We start from the raw sequence: 22,482 nt of genomic DNA, 5'->3' as shown, positions 1-22,482 counted from the left end.
AACTGTGATTAATCAACAGCCCTAATATGTAAGTTTAAGGACAAGATTTCACTTGCAGTAAAGGATTTGGCTAGAGAAGTTACATACAGATACAGCCACAAGGATTCAAATAAGTATCATCAAAGGCATCCAGCAAGAAATTTTAGAAGGCATTCTGGAAACAACAATTAACCAGTGTGGATCAAAAGTATTCTGGTGATGTAGTTCTACATGGAGGGTTGTAGCTATTTAAGTATCCTGATAGCTCTGGATTTGGTATTATTCAGCTGAGTTGTCATTAGAGAAAATGGGGTCCTTATTATGTTGTAATAGGTCATATTCATGTAAAAATATCATGGAGATAATAAACCTATGAGGCACTGCCCTTAGACAGCATTTGGCTTTATTTGAAGATGGACGCAAGAGTGCTTGATAAAAACTTGTGTTATTGCAGGAGATATTATTGACATCTGCCACTACAATGTGTGCAAAGTAAATGACGTGATCAATTTAATATGATGCAAACCAGGAGAATAACCGGTGATTTCAAAACTGGAATGCACCTGAAGTGTATTTACTGTTTCAGTGAGCAGATGTCTGGACTGAATTGTTAATTTACAGTGTTATAAGAAGGATGGAAATGCATACAATTTGTCATACATTGTCTAATCCTTTGAGGACAGGAGTTTCTGAGTTCTGATCCTGGCTGTGCTACAGATCTGTTTTGTGACCTTGGTTAAGTCTCCTATCTTCTGTGGGCTAGATCCACAAAAGGGAGTTAGATTCTGCATTGCATCACCTCACTTTAGACACCCAGCCACCTAATGGAATCCACGGCCCTGAGTCAGGTGTCTAGGTTCCCCATACAATGAATGCATGGAGAGAGTTAGATGCTAAGAATAGGATTCACAAAAGCTAGCACACTGAGCAGGGAGCTATGTAAACTAGCCAATACCAAGGAGAGGGGTGTAGCCTAAAACCTGCCCAACAGAGGAAATTAGGCACCTAATGGAAGGTGCCTTCTTCTGCCAGGAGATGGCAGTCCTGGATTCAAATCCCTGCTCCACATCACGCAGAGGTGGGATTTGAACCTGGGTCTGCCACATCCTGGGTCAGTGCTTTAACCACTGGGCTAAAGATTTTAAGGCAGCAGCAGCATTTTGTATGAGGCCCAATCCAGGTGTACACCAAGCATGCCTACTGGATTCGGTCCTGCAGGCAAGAAAGGCAGCCGGGACAATTCTCAGTTTGACTGGGGGTTTAGTGTGAGCTTGGTGCTCAGATGTCAGAATTTAGGCAGCTGTGTTCATGCCCAGAAACAGATATTTAGGCACCTGCAGGATTAGGTGGCGGTTGAGCAGGGGATTTAAGGATCCAAATTTTGGACTTAGGCACCTGAAGTGACAGTTAGACACCTAAATCCCTTTGTTGATCTAGTCCTCTGCATCCCCTTGTCACTATTAAAATGAGGATGTTACTTACTTAACTCTTGGGAGTGTGGCGAGGTTTAATTCATATTTGTGCTATGCTTTGAAGATGCAAAGTGCTACATAAATGCCAAATGTTCCTTATGAGCTTATAGGTGATAGTCAATGGGATTGATCCTGGTAGGGGTTAAGCAGCCGCAAATTCTGTTGAGGTCAGTGGGTGGTTTAGGTACTTAGCATTTCTCAGTATCAGGCCCAAATGAACAGTTGAGAAAGAGATTGTCTAACTATACTGATAGGACCAATGGTGATTGTTTAAGTAATAAAATGGACCCAGATTGTAGGTTAGGAGTTATCAACCCTAGCTGAAAAGTCTATTTTTAATTCTGAATAGGCCCCACATCAGGTAAACAGCTTTGTGGTACATCTCAAGTAGACCAGTTCTTGAGGGAGAGTGACTAATTTGCTCTTCAAATATATCATCATACTTTGTTTAAAAAAACAACCCACCACCATCCCACATAAAGAAGTGGTGTAGCATCTATTTATATTATAGCCACTAGAAACTGAGCACAAAATTGTTTCAACCACATACAATGAATTTCCAACTACTATGACTCAAGCCCAATTGTAAAGGGCACCTAAAAAAAAATGTCACGGAGGAAAAAAAATCACCTTAGTACAGGGGTTCTCAAACTGGGGATCAGGACCCCTCAGGGGGTCATGAGGTTATTACATGGGAGTCGCGAGCTGTCAGCCTCCACCCCAAACCCCGCTTTGCATCCAGCATTTATAATGGTGTTAAAGTGTTTTTAATTTATGAGGGGGGGGTCACACTCAGAGACTTGCTATTTGAAAGGGGTCACCAGTACAAAAGTTTGAGAACCACTGCTTTAGTACCAAACATGGTTTCTTTCAGGATCGGCAAACTAACCATATATTAAAATACAACAGGCTAATTGAGAAGCATTGCCCAAAGCACGAAAGAGAGATGTTACATTGACAGAATAAATTTAAAAAGTGTTTGTCAGATTAACAGATAGCTTTCCTCCCCACTCCGCTCAAAAATGGAGCATTAAATGCTCTCACTGACTGAAAATCTGGTATACCAACTGGGCATTTGTGCCTAGATTTCAGAGAGGCCCAAGGTGTGGGAATGTTTCTGTAAGTGATTACTACTGCCATGTAAGCAAATTGGCTGCTTTTGTACTCAAATTGGGTATGTTCCTATACGTACACACAATTTCACACTCAAAAGTAGGTCCAAAATGAGCATACCCCACAGGTCTCCTTTTATAGAAATCTGGTACTTAAAGCTCTTGCTACAATAATTAATATAATTAATTAGATGCATGCACGAGGATCTTTGTTGCAGGATGTGGAATTTGCCATTTTTGTTCCTGTCAACTATGTTGGTGACAACCCCTCTCCCCCGAGGAAAGCTTCCACTATGCACAGATGTGAGAACCCTAAGACTTATGAAAGGCCTCGCTATAATAGTTTGTGCTCAGAATTATCCTGAAACCAATGGCTGGTGGAAAAGTTTCTATCCAAACTTTATTCCAACGGAAAGTTGTTGTCAACTAATAATTTTATTATTTTTTTTAAAAGGCTCTGTTTTCCTTGAAATTTTCAAAAATATAAATTGGAGAGGAGGCACAAACATCTTTTTAAAAAATTCTGTTTATGGTTTTTAAATGCAAAGTCAAATTTTCCACTGAAAACTTCAATGAAGGCAAAGAAAAATTTCATTCTCACTTAAAGTTTCTGCAAGAAAAAAAACTCTAACCGACACTACTGATAATAGCGGTCTTCCAATTTCCTCCTTTTTCCTCCTGCTCTTTGAATAGTCTCAGCTGAACACTTGAGAAATCTTGGGGTTTTTCTAGATTTGTATGAGCTAGCCAGCCAGGGAATTGTTCCATCTGATGGAGACAACAGCAGCTAAGAATTTTGAGACAGCAGATGCATACGGATGTCATGACTGAAAAGTTCATTCTTGTCTCTCCCCATCTGCTGGCAGAAAGGATCTGTACTCAAATACCTAGACTGGCAGAACTAGACTTTGCACATGATTATTTGAACAGTTCTCCAAGATAACTACTGATGGTTCTGAGATTGCTTCAGCTAGTTCCTTAAGTACCCTAGGATGAATTTCATCAGGCTCTGCCATATTGAATATATCTAAGTTATCTAAATATTCTTTAACCTGTTCTTACCCTATTTTGGTTTGCATTCGTTCCCTCTTGTTAATATTAATTGTGTTGTGTATGTGGTCATAAATTACCTTTTTAATGAAGACTGAAGCAAAATGTTAATAAAAGCATTAAATCACCTCAGTTTTCTTGATATCATCAGTTACTAACTCTCCTCTGATAAATAGAGGGCCTACACTTTCTTTCCTCTTCTTATTACCTTTTATGTCTCTTGCTACATGTAACTCATTTTGTGCCTTAGCCTTTCTGATTTTGTTCCTACATGATTGTGATATTCTTCTGTATTCATCCTCAGCAATTTGTCCATGTTTCCACTTTTTTAGGATTCCTTTTTTATGAAAGCTTTATCAGTTTAAATCTGTGTAGATCAGGTTCTGAATCCAAGATAAATGGTAAAAAAAGTAGTGTTAATGCAAACCCTCAAACTATTGTATGATAATGAGTTATGATAAAATTATTTCAGTGCAGATGCACAAGTGCCACATTACAATGGCAAATTCTGAGAGTACATTTCTGGGAGTTCAAGTCTATGAAGATTCTACTGGGAAGATGTCAAGACAATCTCAATACAACTCTATTGAGACCATGTTACGACATCGACAAAAGGGCAGAACTGTTGTTGTATGATACGCAGCCATTAAAGAAATGGGAAAAAAGCATACACACTATGTTAAACTAGTTCAGAACATAATATTTTAGACAAGCTGACAAAGTCCAACACACTATAAGTGAAGCTGGCCAGACCATCTTTAATACTGACCTGACTGGGCCTTTAAAAGTAAAGGCCATGAAACAACAGTAATTAAGTGTATGATCAACAGCCCACTAGTGAAACAGCCATTTATCTAACTGCTTTGAAATAGGGATAGTAGGGCCCAGAAAAGTTTTAATCTTTAACAAACCTTTCAGAATATTTTTTTTAAATGTTTCTCACAAAATAAGCCCATCTGTATTGAAAATAAGTACAGCACATTGATATAGAAATTGGGTCAAGACCTCCCCCTCAGGTTTACAGAACTCCTGCTTCTTTTAATTTCTTTTCATTTTCACTATCAGTCTCATGACCTCCTCACTATCCATCCCTCATTCTTCACATGACATATGATTGGCTCAAGAGTGCCAGGAAGCTGGGCTCAGTATTTCCTCTAGCTTCTTCATTCCAATAACTATTAGAGAGATATAACTGAACTGAACTGAACTTGACCACCCGTCGTGGAACAAGTTTGGAAAAAGGCAATGCTCAAATTAGCATTGGGTCGATGAAGAAATGGCAAAAGTACATTACTCAAGTCCACACAATAAACTCCTGTACTGTTCTGTTTCCAGTAGAAACACAGAACCATGATTTCCTCTATCAGTCATGATTTTTTTAAATTGTAATATGCTTATGTTTAGTAGGATGGTGGTAATTTGCTTTAATCTATTTGAATGTGAATGTCAGTCTGACACTACAACAGTTTAATTTGGCTTGATAAAGAACATCTCATTTTATAGGGGGGAAATCCTGCACCCATCTGTGGAGGCACAAGGAAACCTAGAATTGAGTACAGTTGTGCTGAACAGGGGAGACAAGATGTGGGGAGCCCACACAAAGGTCCTTGCGAGATGGACCCCCACCTCCACAGCATTTTCCGCTTAGTCCCTCCCCACACACAGTTTGAGTAATGGCAATGGCTGACTTGGGGAGGAATAAGGCCAAAGTTGGCAGATCTTCTACAAAAAACCTTCAACCATTAGACCTACTGCAGCATCCAGACTGTAGACACAACGTATCTCCACAGCCAAGGGAGACCATTACTTTTTTCTCCACCCTCTGAGTTTAGCCTTTAGGCATTAAGAACTTATTTTTCTGCCTCATCAGTGGAAGGAAAGCACACCAAATCAGTATACAAATTAAAGGCTAGGTTAAACAGGAGTAAGAGATGATCCCGATACTGGTACTTAAACTGTAGAAGTCTTGCTAAACTGGAGCAAAACTGTCTAGAGTAATTATATCCATAGTAGTAAACAGCAATAACAATAATCACAGAGGCAGGACAAAGGAAACCTAGACCATCCCTGACAGGTGTTTGTCCAATCTGTTTTTAACAACCTACTGTGATGGGGAGTCTGGCATTAAAAGGTTTGGAAACCTCTTAAAATCATTGTTTACTTCTCTAAAATAATTATGTCCCATCTATAAAGAAACCCTGTGCTCTATTTCTGATTCTCAATATAACATTTAAGATTAAGGGCAGAATTCTGAGGTACAGTGCAGCTGCTTTGCATTGAACAGCCGACAGCCTAAAGCTGGTGCAAGCACAAGTGGGAAGATCACTCCAGATTTATGTGCATCTTTTGGTGACACAGAGCCACTGTAAGTAGGCTTCTCAATATCCCTCTGATACCTACCTGATGGGATGTTGTGATTGTTGGCCACTAGCACAACTCAGTTCAGCCTTCAGGCTGCTCTAAATTATGCCAGAGTACTAGTCTGGCATAGTTCACCCATGATCAAGGAAGCAAAGGCCACCTTAGCTGCATTATGGGCTCCTCAGCCATAGTTCAGGATTTGGTTCAAGCTGTTCCAGTGTGCTTCAGTAGAAAATGGTTCTACTGTTTGCGTCTGTAACTATTTACATTTTTGAAGTCTTTCATCAGGTTACATCATAATATGACTCAACGGAACTTGTCAAAAACCTTAGGCTGTAGTTTAGATATGCTCAATATATTTTCAGTGGGCTACATTAGTAAATGTCATATGTCTCTTTTCTGTTGAATTTCTTAAACATGAAAGTTTGCGTGCACTTTGTGAGCTACCACTCAGTATATACAAGTGGGAGTAAATACCTACACAAAGTGCAAATCAGTGGAGAATCAGTATCCGGGCCTGCGTTCTTTTGAAGATGTAGCCTACAGTGAGTAAAGTTCTCTTTCCATTAAAATTTGCTTGACATACTCCTGCCCCAAACGCAAATGAAGTAGGAGCAGGGAGCATATGCTTTCCAGGTTTGTCGGTCAGCAAACAATCTAGACTTTTTTCCAGAAGCTCAGTAAGAAACAGTGGGGGGGAGGAAAATGAATGTTGCATCAATCATTTAAAGCTGTGCCCCCAAAAAACGTTTATAAATGATGGAAGCCTTTCTTTTTATTTTTAAAGACTAGAACTCTGCTACAGATAAATAGTCATCCCTCTGCTGTACTACAGCACCTTTTAGTTATTTAAGTTATAGTGACATCTTGTGGTAGTTTGTATTTTTCATGATGATCAGATGTTATTTACTGTTTAATGAAAAAGGATAATGTGCAAGTACAAATTGGTAAATTACAAAAGTGATATTACAGCAAACATGAAATCGAGTGCCTGATGTACATACACTATTACCAAATAACTAAAATGCTACTTATACAAAGGTTTCTAGATATACTCACTTTTCCGAAGTATTTAATTTCCCTTTGATTTGAGTATAGGCTAGTTATGCTGCGTGCACTCAGATGAAGGGAGAAAACTGGCTTTAAGTCAGGTTTCAGTAATGCTGTTTTACCTGTGTTCACTTTGTGGAACTACATGAAAAAAAGAAGCCTCCTTTTCAGATCCCAGCCCAAGTTTGCACTATTAAGGAGGGCGACATCTTTGTGCTTGCCAGCTAAGCAAATCTGATATGGAAGAAACACATTTTGCTCTGCAGGGGTGGACTCCGCTCAGACATAGGTGAGAGGTTTTTCGCAGGAGTGGGTGGGTGAGATTCTGTGGCCTGCATGGTGCAGGAGGTCAGTCTAGATGATCATAATGGTCCCTTCTGACCTTAATGTCTATGAGTCACTGCACCTGCACAGAGCCTCAGTGAAGTCAAGTCTCTGCCTACGTGAAGCACAGTGCAGAATCAGGACCTAAATGCGAAACCCCAGACTGTACTTTTTTAGTAAGTCATTGGTCAGTAGAACCACACATTAATATAAAATATATTTAGCTAGTAGCAGCCTGCTATTTTCAGTTTTATAGTTCAGAATACCTATTTGGCTGTGATTGCAGAGATCCATCCACTTCTACAAGAGGAAGGCAATAAAGCTTGATAGCATTCTTAAGTTCTTTACTAGATCAAGACCTTATGAAAACAAGTTTCCACATGTTTTTCCTGTGTGGGCCACCTTCTTTACTAGGAAATGTCCATTTTTACTCATTAAAAAAAATTGTCTACCTTAGGGAAAAAGAGTCAAAGAAATTGTCCCATTTCAAGTTCATAGAGAAATGTGATAACCATTCAGATAAGAAAAGGAGTACTTGTGGCACCTTAGAGACTAACCAATTTATTAGAGCATAAGCTTTCGTGAGCTACAGCTCACTTCATCAGATGCATATCGTGGAAACTGCTGCAGACTTTATATATACACAGAGAATATGAACCAATACCTCCTCCCACCCCACTGTCCTGCTGGTAATAGCTTATCTAAAGTGATCATCAGGTGGGCCATTTCCAGCACAAATCCAGGTTTTCTCACCCTCCACCCCCCACACAAATTCACTCTCCTGCTGGTGATAGCCCATCCAAAGTGACAACTCTTTACACAATGTGCATGACAATCAAGTTGGGCTATTTCCTGCACAAATCCAGGTTTTCTCACATCCCCCCCACCCCCATACACACACAAACTCACTCTCCTGCTGGTAATAGCTCATCCAGACTGACCACTCTTCAAGTTTAAATCCAAGTTAAACCAGAACATCTGGGGGGGGGTAGGAAAAAACAAGAGGAAACAGGCTACCTTGCATAATGACTTAGCCACTCCAAGTCTCTATTTAAGCCTAAATTAATAGTATCCAATTTGCAAATGAATTCCAATTCAGCAGTTTCTCGCTGGAGTCTGGATTTGAAGTTTTTTTGTTTTAAGATAGCGACCTTCATGTCTGTGATTGCGTGACCAGAGAGATTGAAGTGTTCTCCGACTGGTTTATGAATGTTATAATTCTTGACATCTGATTTGTGTCCATTTATTCTTTTACGTAGAGACTGTCCAGTTTGACCAATGTACATGGCAGAGGGGCATTGCTGGCACATGATGGCATATATCACATTGGTGGATGTGCAGGTGAACGAGCCTCTGATAGTGTGGCTGATGTTATTAGGCCCTGTGATGGTCTCCCCTGAATAGATATGTGGGCACAGTTGGCAACGGGCTTTGTTGCAAGGATAGGTTCCTGGGTTAGTGGTTCTGTTGTATGGTATGTGGTTGTTGGTGAGTATTTGCTTCAGGTTGCGGGGCTGTCTGTAGGCAAGGCCTGGCCTGTCTCCCAGGATTTGTGAGAGTGTTGGGTCATCCTTTAGGATAGGTTGTAGATCCTTAATAATGCGTTGGAGGGGTTTTAGTTGGGGGTGACAGCTAGTGGAGTTCTGTTATTTTCTTTGTTAGGCCTGTCCTGTAGTAGGTGACTTCTGGGAACTCTTCTGGCTCTATCAATCTGTTTCTTCACTTCCACAGGTGGGTATTGTAGTTGTAAGAATGCTTGATAGAGATCTTGTAGGTGTTTGTCTCTGTCTGAGGGGTTGGAGCAAATGCGGTTGTATCGCAGATCTTGGCTGTAGACGATGGATCGTGTGGTGTGGTCAGGGTGAAAGCTGGAGGCATGTAGGTAGGAATAGCGATCAGTTGGTTTCCAGTATAGGGTGGCGTTTATGTGACCATCGTTTATTAGCACTGTAGTGTCCAGGAAGTGGATCTCTTGTGTGGACTGGACCAGGCTGAAGTTGATGGTGGGATGGAAATTGTTGAAATCATGGTGGAATTCCTCAAGGGCTTCTTTTCCATGGGTCCAGATGATGAAGATGTCATCAATATAGCGCAAGTAGAGTAGGGGCATTAGGGGACGAGAGCTGAGGAAGCGTTGTACTAAGTCAGCCATAAAAATGTTGGCATACTGTGGGGCCATGTGGGTACCCATAGCAGTGCCGCTGATCTGAAGGTATACATTGTCCCCAAATGTAAAATAGTTATGGGTAAGGACAAAGTCACAAAGTTCAGCCACCAGGTTAGCCGTGACATTATCGGGGATAGTGTTCTTGACGGCTTGTAGTTCATCTTTGTGTGGAATGTTGATGTAGAGGCTTCTACATCCATAGTGGCCAGGATGGTGTTATCAGGAAGATCACTGATGGATTGTAGTTTCCTCAGGAAGTCAGTGGTGTCTCAAAGGTAGCTGGGAAGGTAGCTGGAAGGTAGCTTTAGGGTAAGCAACTCTAAGCACTGACAAATGCTTCATGTCCACAGCCCACAAAGACACCGTGTATAACAACCTATCAGTGTTGCATAAAAACTGCCTTGTACTAAAAGATTTTAAATGCCCTTTTTTTTTTTTTAACATAGTGATTCTTAGGTGTATGGGCTGCATTGGGCAAATCTTGAGGATTTTATTCAGGCAAACTTCCATTTACATCAATGTAAGTTTGTCCAAATAAACACAGAGTAGAATCTGAGCAAGAACCTAGGTACATGGCCTGATATTATTTATTATTGGATAATTTATTGTATGTTAATCACCACAATGGTTCTTGGAACTATAAATAAAATAACTAGTAAATTTCATAATCATAAACAAGGTCCAGTGGTCACTGCAAACAGGGAGATCAAAGCTAAATGGTTAGGGGGGAAAGGACTCCTTCTCAGAACATTCCTAGCAGGACACCCTCAGAGACAGTCCCACAGGCAAGGTCATACTCCTGAGAAGTCTCTGTCCTCAACCTGGCAGACAGACCTCAGTACAGAAGTAGGTCAACTAGAATAATTTCAATTGCTTTGGCATGACATAAGGCGATAGTCTTACATCTGGTATTATTTCAATAACTAAGGAGAAACAAAATGCTAAATGAAATTGATGGGCAAATATAAAATGTTATAATTAACAATAGATGCTTTCCCCAGTTTCCTTTAAGTGTAATAAGAATAATTTTCACTTTCTGTTCTCACTCAGCATAAATTGGTGGCTTATCCCTTTGAGTTCAGTTTTGCAGGATGGCCTTCTCTCTCCTTGTGGCACCTTAGAGACTAACCAATTTATTTGAGCATGAGCTTTCGTGAGCTACAGCTCACTTCATCGGATGCATGCCGTGGAAACTGCAGTTTCCACGGCATGCATCCGATGAAGTGAGCTGTAGCTCACGAAAGCTCATGCTCAAATAAATTGGTTAGTCTCTAAGGTGCCACAAGTACTCCTTTTCTTTTTGCGAATACAGACTAACACGGCTGTTACTCTGAAACTTCTCTCTCCTTTTAGCTCTGTCTGTTCAAGCAGACGCTGCTTTTTAAAAGTCCTGAAACTATTTAAGCTGTTGCTCTCACGAACACAGCAAACGGGTTTGTTCATTAAAGGACAATAAACCTAAGATAGATGTTTGTACTCGATAGTTTTTGGGCTATCCATTCTTTAGTACAGTCTCATATTCAGATGCCTTGTACTTCGGTCACTTGTCTCTCTCTCACACACACGTACACACACACGTAATTAAACTCAGGTTTGGTTGTGTGTGTCTGTGTATTATTAGAGAGGAAGAATGGGTGAGGTAATATATTTTAATGGACCAACTTCTGCTGGTAAAAGAAACAAGATTTTAAACTTACACAGAGCTCTTTTTCAGCTCTGTGTATTATTCTCAGCTTCTGTATTACCTTAACACACAAGAGGGAGCTCTTTCCCATTACACAGCCTGCATTCCTTCACTATCTATGGGGAAGAATTCTTTGACTTGGAGAGACTTGCTTACAGGCCTACTGTGCAACTATACTTTTAATGCCCCCTTTTCATAAATTGTACTACAAATATGTCCGTCTGAAGCCAGAGTCACAATAAACTATAAAAAAGCATCACTTTCCTTCAGGACTTCTCGCTAAAAATGGAGAGGAACCATCCAGCTCTAGTGGGATGACAGATCTTCATAATTAATTAATTCTCCCTAAACATTTAATATGCTTCTCAGCTGAGGCATGATCCTGCTTTTTATAATTTATTTGTATTGTTTTTAGGGGAGCTATGTTTAACAGAAGCAAGTCCACATGAGCATGTTTGTCTTGAACACTGTTCTAAAATCTAATCAGGTTTGGATTTTTGGAAATAAAACCCTTTCCAACTTGTGCTCTTCGGTAACAGCTCCGCAGAAAACTAACAGCAATTTTTTTTTAATTACATTAGAAGCAGGAAGTATACCAATCAATCAGTCCGGGCACTCGATGATCAAGGTACCTAAAGAGCACTCAGGAAAGGCAAGCCAGTTCTGGTCACCACATCTCAAAAAAAGATACATTAGAACTGGAAAAAGTACAGAAAAGGGCAGCAAAAACTATCAGGTTATGGAGCAGCTTCCACGTGAGGAGAGATTAAAAAGACGTGGCCTGTTCAGCTTAGAAACAAATGATATGATAGAAGTCTATAAAATCATGAATGGTTCAGGGAAAGTAAAAAGGGAAGAGTTATTTACCCCTTCTTATGACTAATATAATACATGAACCAGGGATCACCTAATAAAATGAATAGGTAGAATGTTTAAAAATGAACAAAAGGAAGTACTTCTTCACACAATGCCCAGTCAACCTGTGGAACTTGTTCCTAGGGGATGTCGTGAAGGCCAAAAATGTAACTCGGTTAAAAAAAGAATTAGCTAAGTTGATTGAGGATAGGACCATCAATGGCTATTAGCCAAGATGGTCAGGCATGCAGTCCCTTAATCTGAAAGCCAGAAGCTAGGAGTGGACAACAGGAAATGGATGACTGAACAAATTGCCCTGTTATGTTCATTCCCTCTGAAACATCTGGCACTGGTGGAAGACAGGATAGTGGGCTAGATGGACTATTGGTCTGAAGCACTGTGACCATTCTTATGTTCAAAGTGTTTACATTTCATAAGAACCAAATGATTTCATTCATTTCTCATACGAATTTTTTCCGCACACGTTGGCTAGAAAATACTGAGGAATTGTAGACAGGTAACTGGAAGAGATTGTTTAGTAACAACAATAGCTGATCTACATTTTTCCAACTCTTGAATTTATCTTGACGATCTCAACCTGGAGAAACAGCTCCACCGGGAAGGGGGAGGAATTAATGAAAATGCAACATGTATAAAATCATTGTGTATCAGTCTCACTGGTATCAGATAACCATGTTTTCTTACAATAAGAATCTGATTCTGTAGCAAGGCCTGTGCTAACATGTCACCCTGCTTATCTGTTTCCTAGAACTAGTTCTCTTCTGTGGAGACCTCTATAATCAAACCACAGCACAAGGGTGCAACCCTGCCTGGCTGTTCTAGAGAGTCTCTTCCATCCACATTTCCCCTGCAGAGCAGCAGGCAGGATTGCACACTGACATGCGAAACTGCTAGATTGTAGGAGCCAGCTACCTTCCCCAAGGGCATGCAGTCAATAGGCTGTGGAACATACTCAGCTACCCACTCCCCCTGTTTATATAATGCTTTGTGCAGCTTCAGGAGGCAAGATGAAAGTGGCATCTTTGAGTAGTAAGGTGTGCCCCACCACATCTCTCTGCAATGTAACTGTAAAGTGCAGTATGCAGTCACACTGCCTTGCTTAATCTGCAGTGAATATACAGTATGGTACCAATGAGTAGCAACCAGTAGCAGCCCTGCCACATTCATTATATAGTAAAGCAATCAGTGAGCAACCATTAGCCATGACTCATTCACAGAGCAATAGGTACAGTAACCAGTAGCCCTGCCACATTCACCATATTTAATTATAGTGAAGTCAGGTGCTAAGGAGTGACTCCCCTTAGGTATCTCTGCAGGAGAAGGGATACATTGATTCTGCTCTCCTACAAAGTTCCTAAACTCATTTAGCATCTAGATGCTCTTGCACTGAATAAGGCAGGCCTCTTTATATTTAATTTACTCTTAAACTACCAAGGTGTGGTGCAGCCCTATTTCTTTTTGAATGTAGAGACACCTATTAAAAGTTTGTCATTGCGTCAAATAAACCCACTATACATGTTCCAGTGCTGGTTTTCAAATCCTTATAACTCAGCCAAATCAAAACCAATTTTCACTGGGATACAGCATAATAGCTCTATTGCCCAAGGGCTATTTCCCTGCCAAATTACAGCCTTCTGCACCCACTCACTTTGGCAATAGCCAGACAATCCCAACGTCACAAATACATATAAGTATGATACTTTTATATATAGATCAAGCATTAGTACAATCTGATTCTAATCCATGGAGTCACAGGGGACAGTGCTTTGGAGGATAGCCAGTCCTATCTTCAACCTCTGCCCCCTAAAATTCTAGGGAACACATTTCAAGCAAAACGCATCTATACATTTCTGTGGAGTGGGAGAAAGTGGTACAGAAGCAGCATTCCACCCATTCCAGACCAATGGGATTATCTGACCACTAAAGGGATACTCTGGCCAAAATTGCTAGCTCATGCTTTTTTAATATATATCATTATGCAACTAGTGCACCTCTCATTACATACACAACTGGAATGTCACTAGCTTAGAGAGGGCTTTCTTGGGTAAAGCTTGGTGGTTTTTATAAATATATAAACAAATCAATCTTATTTGAAAATGGGAGGTTCCACAAATAGGCAATTCAAGACTTGACCTTTTTAGTAACATTACAATCCCCCTGTCTTTTGGGTATTCAGTTTCAAATGTAAGTGCAGAAAAAGTAATCAGACATGATATGAGAGTTTTATTCCATGGGAATTGGCATGTGCCCCCAAAGGGCATTCATTACCATCTTAATTACTTCACCTCTGAGGTATTCAGAGCCATATCAAGCACTGTATACACACACACACACACATGCACTAATTAGATATTAGACCAGCCATTTTCTCTCTTTGGCCCCAGGCATCCAAGCAATGGGCTGTTTTGGGACATTTATATAAGTTATCTGGAATTCCATAGCCCTGGTTCCAGACCGGTCTGGACTACTATTGGATGGGTTTGAGACCCAAAAGTTTGGTGTACAAAATCTTGTTTGTGCTAAGAGAAATAAACTGGCAACAGATTTAGCCTGGTGGCAAGGATATGAATATTAGGAGGGAAGAATAGCTCTTCAAGACAGATGTCTTCCCTGTGGGTTTCTGCTCACAGGAATTAGATTTTCCACAAGGAGTTAGAATGCTTGCAGTTGCATTAGCAGCACAATGCCTTAGAAAGGTGGGAAGTAACAGGCTGTAGTTGATTTGCCAGCAACTGCAGCTTTAAGAGAAGCCTAGATTTTTTTAGAAGATTTGGCTCAAGAAAGCAACCAAGTATGGAGTTAGAAGACTGTGGATTCCCAGCCTGTTTTAAATGTCAAAGGCAGGCTCCTGAAAAGGAACAGATTACTGCAGTTCACTGAAAACCCCAAGAGTCAAATTTCTCAAGTTAGGAATATAGGGTGAATTAGGCTTTTTGGGGTCAGCCTGGGTGGGTTGGCAAACATAATTTAGCCATGTGATTGGCCTGGAGAGTGGGTGAGGTTCCCAAGCACCAGGTGATATTTGGTGAAGAAAGGACGTGTGGGTGGAAGAACCAGGACAGCAGCAGTCAGTGAATAGAGTGAAGCAATTATAACATCAGTAGGAAAGTATGCAGGGCTTCTCAAACTTCAGAACTGCCAAGGTAGGGCATGCATCAGAGAAACTTGAGTGAGGGGGAAATGCTAGCAAGTTTTCTGGAAAGCTTCATTTAAGATAAAGGCATTTCCTCATAGATGGGGAGATATATAGGGAGGTGGACTGCAGAAATACTGGTGGTGTTGTGACAATGGAGTTGGATATGATCTGTGATTAAACCAAAGACCCTGACAACATGTAAACAAATTGCAGCCCTACTTTAGCCTACAGGTATGGAGGTGACTAAGGACCTACAGATATTCTGTTTAGAATTCATAGCTAGTTTTACATATTAAATTACCAGATCCCGTTTTCTTTTCCTTTAAGTAAAAGACTGGATTGTTCTTATACACACAACCCCTTACTTTAGGTTAAAAAATAAATCCATCTCCCTCACGGCTTTCTTCTGCCAGTGTGTGAGCAGACAGTGCTCCTCTTCTCCCTCCCTTAACCTCTCCCTCCCCCATACCCTCTCACGCTCTCTCTCCCTAAAAGAAGGATAATACCTGCAGGCATGTCTAACATAGAGCAATTTGTTTGGGTTTCAGTTCTCTAACAGGAATTACATGATTGGTTTCATTCACTCCTCCAGAAACAACTATTGGAGGCCTGTGCCCACCCACCACAGAACTCCACAGATAGAGGGGATGTAAACCCCAGAGATCCCTGCCTCAAGGGCATAGAATGGGGAATAGTCTTCTCCATTGCAGCATTCTATCCTGCTTCCACAGGAACTGCACCATCCATTTGGGGTTTTGCATATGGTGAGGAGGCAGATAACATTCCCCTACCAATGCCACAGAAAACATGCATCGTCTCCACACAGTGTGGAGCACTACATGTCCTGATAGCACACAGAGGAAGGTGTGAGCTGCATCAGCATTGCACTGGAACAATATGGAGGAAACTCCTCTAGGTGAACCTTCCAGAGTCTCCAGTTCCCTGTGCAGGTTTCCCAGCTATCACAGGAAAGACTGACATTGCTCCAGTGAGATACAATGCAAATATCAATACACTTACCATATCATCACAGTTGTGTAGGGCAGATTGGACTTTCATGTGTAGTTCTGGAGGTGAGAACTCTGACCCACTCGCGATCCAGGAGTTTTAAAGTGATCTTCCTAAGTGTGGGGATCCCTGTTTCTCCTTGTGAAATTCTCCTCTCCTTCCCAATCCCTGTATTAATGTTTACAGAAAACTGTATTATTGGATCAACTCCTCTTGTGACCAGCAGATTTTGGCCCATTCATATTATACATTGATTTTTAACCCCCCCTTCTTCTCATCTTGAAGTTTGTAATACTGAACAATTAGAGTGTCAGATCTGTCATGTCCCCTTTTATTTATGCAGCTAAATCCAACATAAAGCAACATTGCACAGCTGCTTAGGATAGAATACTGTTGCCTTGCAACACACAAAAATTACAATTTCTAGGTTCCCATGGAATTCCAATCATTAGTGGTAACATGTATTTTCAGTTTTAAGATCAAACACAAATCTTTCTGAAGAAAAGTAAGTTTTGCAAGGATTGTATGTTCATTCATTTTACGTTCACCCTTTAATAGATTCTAAGTTTTTTTCCTCTCTAGGCAGAAGGCAATAATTTCTTGTTCATTCTTAAAAAAGTAAAAATAAAGCACAAGTATTTTGTCCAGAGATTTAACATATTATATTTTGAAAAATATTAGCGATGGGCCCAAGACAAAGCTTGGATCCAGAGCCTATGTTCCCAGAGGGTGTTCTGTTCCAAAATTTTTGTTTAGGCCCATCTCTTCCTCTGGACAAGAATATGTTGAAAGCAATACTGCCAAATACATATCCTATTTTGAAAAGTTAACTATTACATGCTAGATGGGATAGAGTGAAGTAATTTTTTTTCCATTATGTTTTTGCTTCCCTCTTTCATTTCACTTAATGAAACAGCTAAAACTATAGTCAGTGTAACTTTGATACTCCAGCACCAGCAAAATTCCACTGTGTTTGTTTCTAAACTGCAGGGGAATGTCCTTGAGTTGTAACTGAAAAAGACTAAGTTCTTTCCTAACTTACATTCAGGTAACTATTGAAGTCCCCTTAGTATCTCATTGAACACACAGGTGTAAATTTGGCCCACTGGGCATAATCCTGCATGCATTAATTTCTGTGGGAGCAGGAGTGAGGCCACTTTATGAAATTATGTCAAAGCATTTATTCATGCGCTCAAAAATACAGGGAAAGGAATGAGGAAGGAAAAAGTTTTAAAATCTAAATTGAAAAAGTGATAACAGTCAGTGTGATAGAGATAAGGTTGTTCAAGATAGCAGGAATTGAAGGAAAAAGGCCTCACATGAGCTATGGTGAGGTTTTGGGAAGGCAGTCTTTGGAAGATAAGACACTCTCCTGCTCATAAAGAACAGAAGTACTTGTGGCACCTTAGAGACTAACAAATTTATTTGAGCATAAGCTTTCGTGGGCTACAGTACTCCTGTTCTTTTTGCGGATACAGACTAACACAGCTGCTACTCTGTCTCCTGCTCATGTTATACAGTGGTAACCTCATGCTGAAAAGGGAGAGGTTTTGGGGTTTTTTTTTTTTTAATTATCCCAAAGCTGAGTTCTTGTATGCCAGGATTCATGTGTCATGACTGGCAATAACTAAACTAGACTTGATTTTACCTGGAGAAAACTGAAGAGCACATTTTAAACCCCAAACTAAATTGAGAGCTTTCAGTGGAAACATCGGTAAACTCAGTGCAACTGTGCTGCTCTATTTTTATGTGTCTTCTTTTTTTGTATTTATCTTCCAGAGTGGATCACTTAAGGAACCAGAGCCAAACAAAATCCCACCTCAGCGACCACCACCTCAAGGTTGTTTACAGTATATTCTCGACTGTAATGGCGTTGCAGTAGGACCAAAACAAGTCCAGGCTACTTAAATAATTGACAATAAAAGCAGGGGTTAAAGCCAAAAACCAACCTTAAAAGCAAACATACCAGTTTATGTGCAGTTTTTGCATTGTTTCAGTGCTGACCTGGACTGTGTTTTTTCTATGCAGTGTCAACTATACTGTGTGGTTGTTTACCTGTTCATGTCTGTGCTTGTAATGCTTACCTATGTTTCTCTGTATAACTTGTGATTTCAGGGCTGTTGTCAACAGTGTACAAAGAATTGTGCCTCTACAGAGTCCAGTACGACTGTATATTATGGATGGTTAGACAGTATTTTTTAAGTATTATATATTGTGGGGTAAACAACAACCCAGGTTCAGTTTTAAATACTTTTGCTTAACTCTGTGAGTGTGTGCGTGTGATATTCGTAATTTTTTTTTGCATGACTGAAATCGATAGGTGATTCAGATAGACATTCTAAAAAATATAATTTAATGTATTTGTTGATTGAGGCTTTTTTTTAAATAATTTTATAAAGTCTGTTAATATTTGAATTTTATTTATAGGTAAGATGTAGAACTCTAGTGTTTCAGTGATTCCATAAAACAAGAGACTTCTTCCCAGGAACATTTAAATATCTTGTATTTTACATACTGGAGTTCATATTTTTAATCAATTCTGTATTAAATTATTAGCTACAAAGCTATGTAAATGGGCCACCTATGTGCAATATCTCATTGAAAATGTGAGTATTTAATGTATCTCAATTCAGTTAAGTAGTTTCTTTTGTTGTGGTTCTGAATTAGTCATCTGTGGTTTCTACAAAAACCTAAGACAAATGTTACCCCAAAATTCTTTACCTAGCTAAAAAGGTTAAGTTAATCTCATGGTATTTGGTGGGAAGTGTCTGCAGGATTATTGAGCCCCCTAAAATGTCTTGTTTGCTAAATATCGGGACTTCAGCTGGTATCATTCTGCATAGTTCCATTGACTTCAGTAGAGCTGGATTGATTTACACCAGCTAAGGCTCTGTCCCATTAACTATAACATGAAACAAATAGATAAGTAATTTACTTCATGTCAGTGCCACTATTTTCACTCAAATATCAGGATATACATTTAAAAATTCTATCCCAGAATTAACCACTAAACACGGTCTTATCTTTATTCATAACTCAAAATGCAAAAAGACCTGAGATGTTTGACTTTTGCCAGACTTTCTATAGCCATAATTGCTTATGACTTTCACATAACTAATTTACTCTTCAATATAACAAGCAATATCCAGGCAGGCCATCGAACTGTTATGAGAAATCTAGCCTAACACGACCTGCACTATTCTAGCATACTGTAAAACTTAGTTGTAAGCAAGGCACAGCACTGTATTTTGTCATTTAGACAAAGGCAAATAGTGGTCACTAGCTTAATACAAACAATATTGTTTTCCTTTAAAAAAATATTATGTTCTACTTTTAATTTTCCCTACAAACACTGAAAAAAAACCAACAACAACAAAAAAAACTTAGCATTGTGAGCTTTATTAATTGTAAAAACAGGCTGGCAAGATGAGAATTTATATATGCATTATTAGCTATTTAAATGTTAACGGTGAATGCTATTGTTTACTGCCGATCAGTAAATTACATGAAATTTTGCTTTAGTGATCTGTGTTTTTCTGAGTCAATGATCTTTGTGATGACGACATTGGCTATTTTTGTTGCGTATGGAGAAAATACACTTAAGATCAGGTTCACAAATTCTTACCTTCAGATATCATAGATGAGAATAAATCATACTGCCCTGGGGTGAAGAAATGAATCTGTTAACCGAGTGATTTTTATTTAAAGCGGTGGGTGTTGTTTTGCATGTAGTAGTGTGAGTAATCACAAGTGCTTTTCATGTGACATTTGTGAGTTGTGTGTGCAGAGTGCAAAGAAAAAAATTGCATTTCAGGTAGGACTTCAGCTTGTTGATTGTAAAAGTTAGAGGGGCACATACCTATTACTTCATACCACAGAGAAGCAGCAAGTCAAAATGTCTCTGCATGCAAGCATGCTTAGGTGCAAGTTTGTGAGTAACAGGGAACAGATGTTTACAGTGTAGGATTAATGTTCAGATTTTATTTATTTCTTTATTTGGTAAAAGTTTCTTTCATGATTGTTCCCTTTTTGTACAACCCAGCTGCAAGAAAGTGAGCAAATGCTGGAAGTGTGACTGCAGTATATCTTTTATGTGAAATATCTTGTACAGCTTAATGTGCAATAAAAGAAAGTTACATCTGTCTTCAGTGTAAAGTTTCTGGCATTCAAGCCACTATGTGTAAGTGGGAGGTGGAGGGGAATATTTGTTTTCCAGTACTGAGTGAAGGGAGGCTAATAAGTAAATGAGTATCGTTAAGATGTTGCAAGACTGTTACCACTTTTGAGGTTTCCTAAAAAAAGTCATAAAAATTTACAAAATGAAGTCCCATTCCCTAGTATTAAGTAGATGCTCCTTACCTTTCTACAACACAAAATATTGAATAATCCTAGTTGTGGTAAACTTTTTGAAGCACTAGTATGTTCGGTTCTTCCACGCACACAATATTATACAGTAAGTGGAAAACTAGCCATGACTATTTGTCTGTTTAAAAAGAAAGACAATGGCATATTGTGCTGATACCATTTCTTCCAGATATAGAAGCGTTTTCTTTTCTGAGGACTAATAAGAGGATGAGAGATCTTACACAGACATTAAATCTCTTTGTAAGAGGACTTAAATTCTGACATTTTCAAAACAGCTAGATCAATAGGCTTGCCTAATGTTCATGTCCATTTTGCAAAGATCCTGACTGAAAAATTATTTAATCAAATCTATCAAAAAGTTTTGTCTCTGGCTCTGCCTCCGCTTCCCTTTCATTCAGATGTGCTATATTAGCTATGTGACATGTGAGGGTAATGATTCTGCTGTAACTGCCAATTCATCAAAAGCCTCCCAGTGAAAACCACATGTAGACACCTGACACTACATACAGTGCAGTGCCTGCTGACTGAGATCTGACTGAGAACATTTTCAGTCAGGAAGCCTCAAAACCAACAGTCTGATGATACAGCATCTTTTCAAAAGCCTGCTGATCAGTTCTGTCATGGATTTCACAATTTAAGTTTCTGCCTCATATGCTATTCCCATACTTTTTATAATGCTGTTCTATTTGCCAGCTCATAGTCTAGTCAGTAAAAGCAAAAACTCAGACTCCTTGGTCACTAAGAATAAATTAGTGATGACTTTTTCAGGTCTCTCTGTATTCTTTTCTTAGATATTTCACTACAAAATCTAATAAATTACCAGAAGTCTCCAGTCAGTGTCATTTTAAAGTTATTTTACTGCTGTAAAGGTAACTGTAAATGGAATAATATAAGCAACTATGGAGATAATTTTAAAGCTTTGGCTCTTCAACAGTATTGTAGTAGCATCACATAAAAACAATAGATGAATCAGCTGTACTGGTGAATTATCAGAATATTCTGCTGTAGCTAAACCTCTCACTGAACCAGGCCAAATTTATCCTTGGGATGTTCGGCTAATTGGATCTCATAGTAAATTTAAGGCTGGAGTGGAAAGGTGCTATAAGGAATGTATCAGTTGTGGTAAATAGTACTGACTATACTAAGTTGGTGGTCTATATTAGCAGAATATTGTCTCAACACAGAATTTGACAGATTCCAGGATTATTTTTTAAGTGTTGGATATAAAATATAATATACGTTCTTTGATACTGTAACATTATGAAGTTTTTCTTGTACTGAACTTAGGGGGCCCAGTACAACCCCAAGGAACGCAATCACAAAGCCAGGAGCCATTGCAACCACAGCGCATGTTCCCCCTGGGGCAGTCAGCAAAGCCCTCAACTTCCCAGCCACAACGTCCACCTGGCCCTACAACTCAACAACCACGTGCGCGGGGTCAAGGTATTTCCAGCGCCAGGTTATCAGTGGAAGTGGAGCCAGAGCCACAACCTGCTCCACAGCAGAAACCTCAGTCTCATCCACAGCTTAAGTAAGATATTTGTTTCTCTCCTTCCCCTGCCATAAAATTGTATTTTGTTTCCATAACAGTAGCTTGGGTGCCTGTCTAATACATAGCAGCAAAGCAGAACGTGCTTTTGACTGTAAAAAGAGGTCAATTCAGAGAGTCATACCCACATCCTAAATGCTGTAAAAGCAGAATTTCATATGATACCTGCACATTTTCAGCTCAAACCAGGGTTGGTTTGACGAGGCATCATCCTCTCTTTTTTTTCTCCTTTTTTATGTCACTGACTCATGATTTGCATGCACTGTGAGTAAAGCTGCACAGAAAAAAAGGAAGTCTTATCTGTTTAAACTTTTAACCTTGCAATCACTCAGACAAGAAAAGATTTCAG

The 22,482-nt window shown here is 39.6% G+C and overlaps 1 protein-coding gene across 8 annotated transcripts in view; it reads left to right on the top strand.

Annotated features, from left to right (window-relative positions):
- SYN2 (synapsin II) overlaps nucleotides 1–22,482 on the top strand; it is a 442,912-nt gene that overhangs the window by 414,119 nt on the left and 6,311 nt on the right. For 7 of the 8 annotated variants that reach the window (XM_073352278.1, XM_073352279.1, XM_073352281.1 and 4 more), the window contains 2 exons: nucleotides 17,999–18,059; nucleotides 21,872–22,115. In XM_073352278.1, the coding sequence (XP_073208379.1) occupies nucleotides 17,999–18,059; nucleotides 21,872–22,115 (305 nt within the window). Of the gene's footprint in view, nucleotides 1–17,998; nucleotides 18,060–18,775; nucleotides 18,826–21,871; nucleotides 22,116–22,482 lie in introns of all 8 variants that reach the window. The other variant, XM_073352280.1, reaches the window with a different exon arrangement.

Source organism: Lepidochelys kempii, chromosome 7 (assembly GCF_965140265.1).
Source record: "Lepidochelys kempii isolate rLepKem1 chromosome 7, rLepKem1.hap2, whole genome shotgun sequence".
In the NCBI taxonomy this organism is placed as follows: domain Eukaryota; kingdom Metazoa; phylum Chordata; order Testudines; family Cheloniidae; genus Lepidochelys; species Lepidochelys kempii.
The sequence above is the reverse complement of the archived record's forward strand: the minus strand, read 5'-3'. Positions and strand labels throughout refer to the sequence as shown.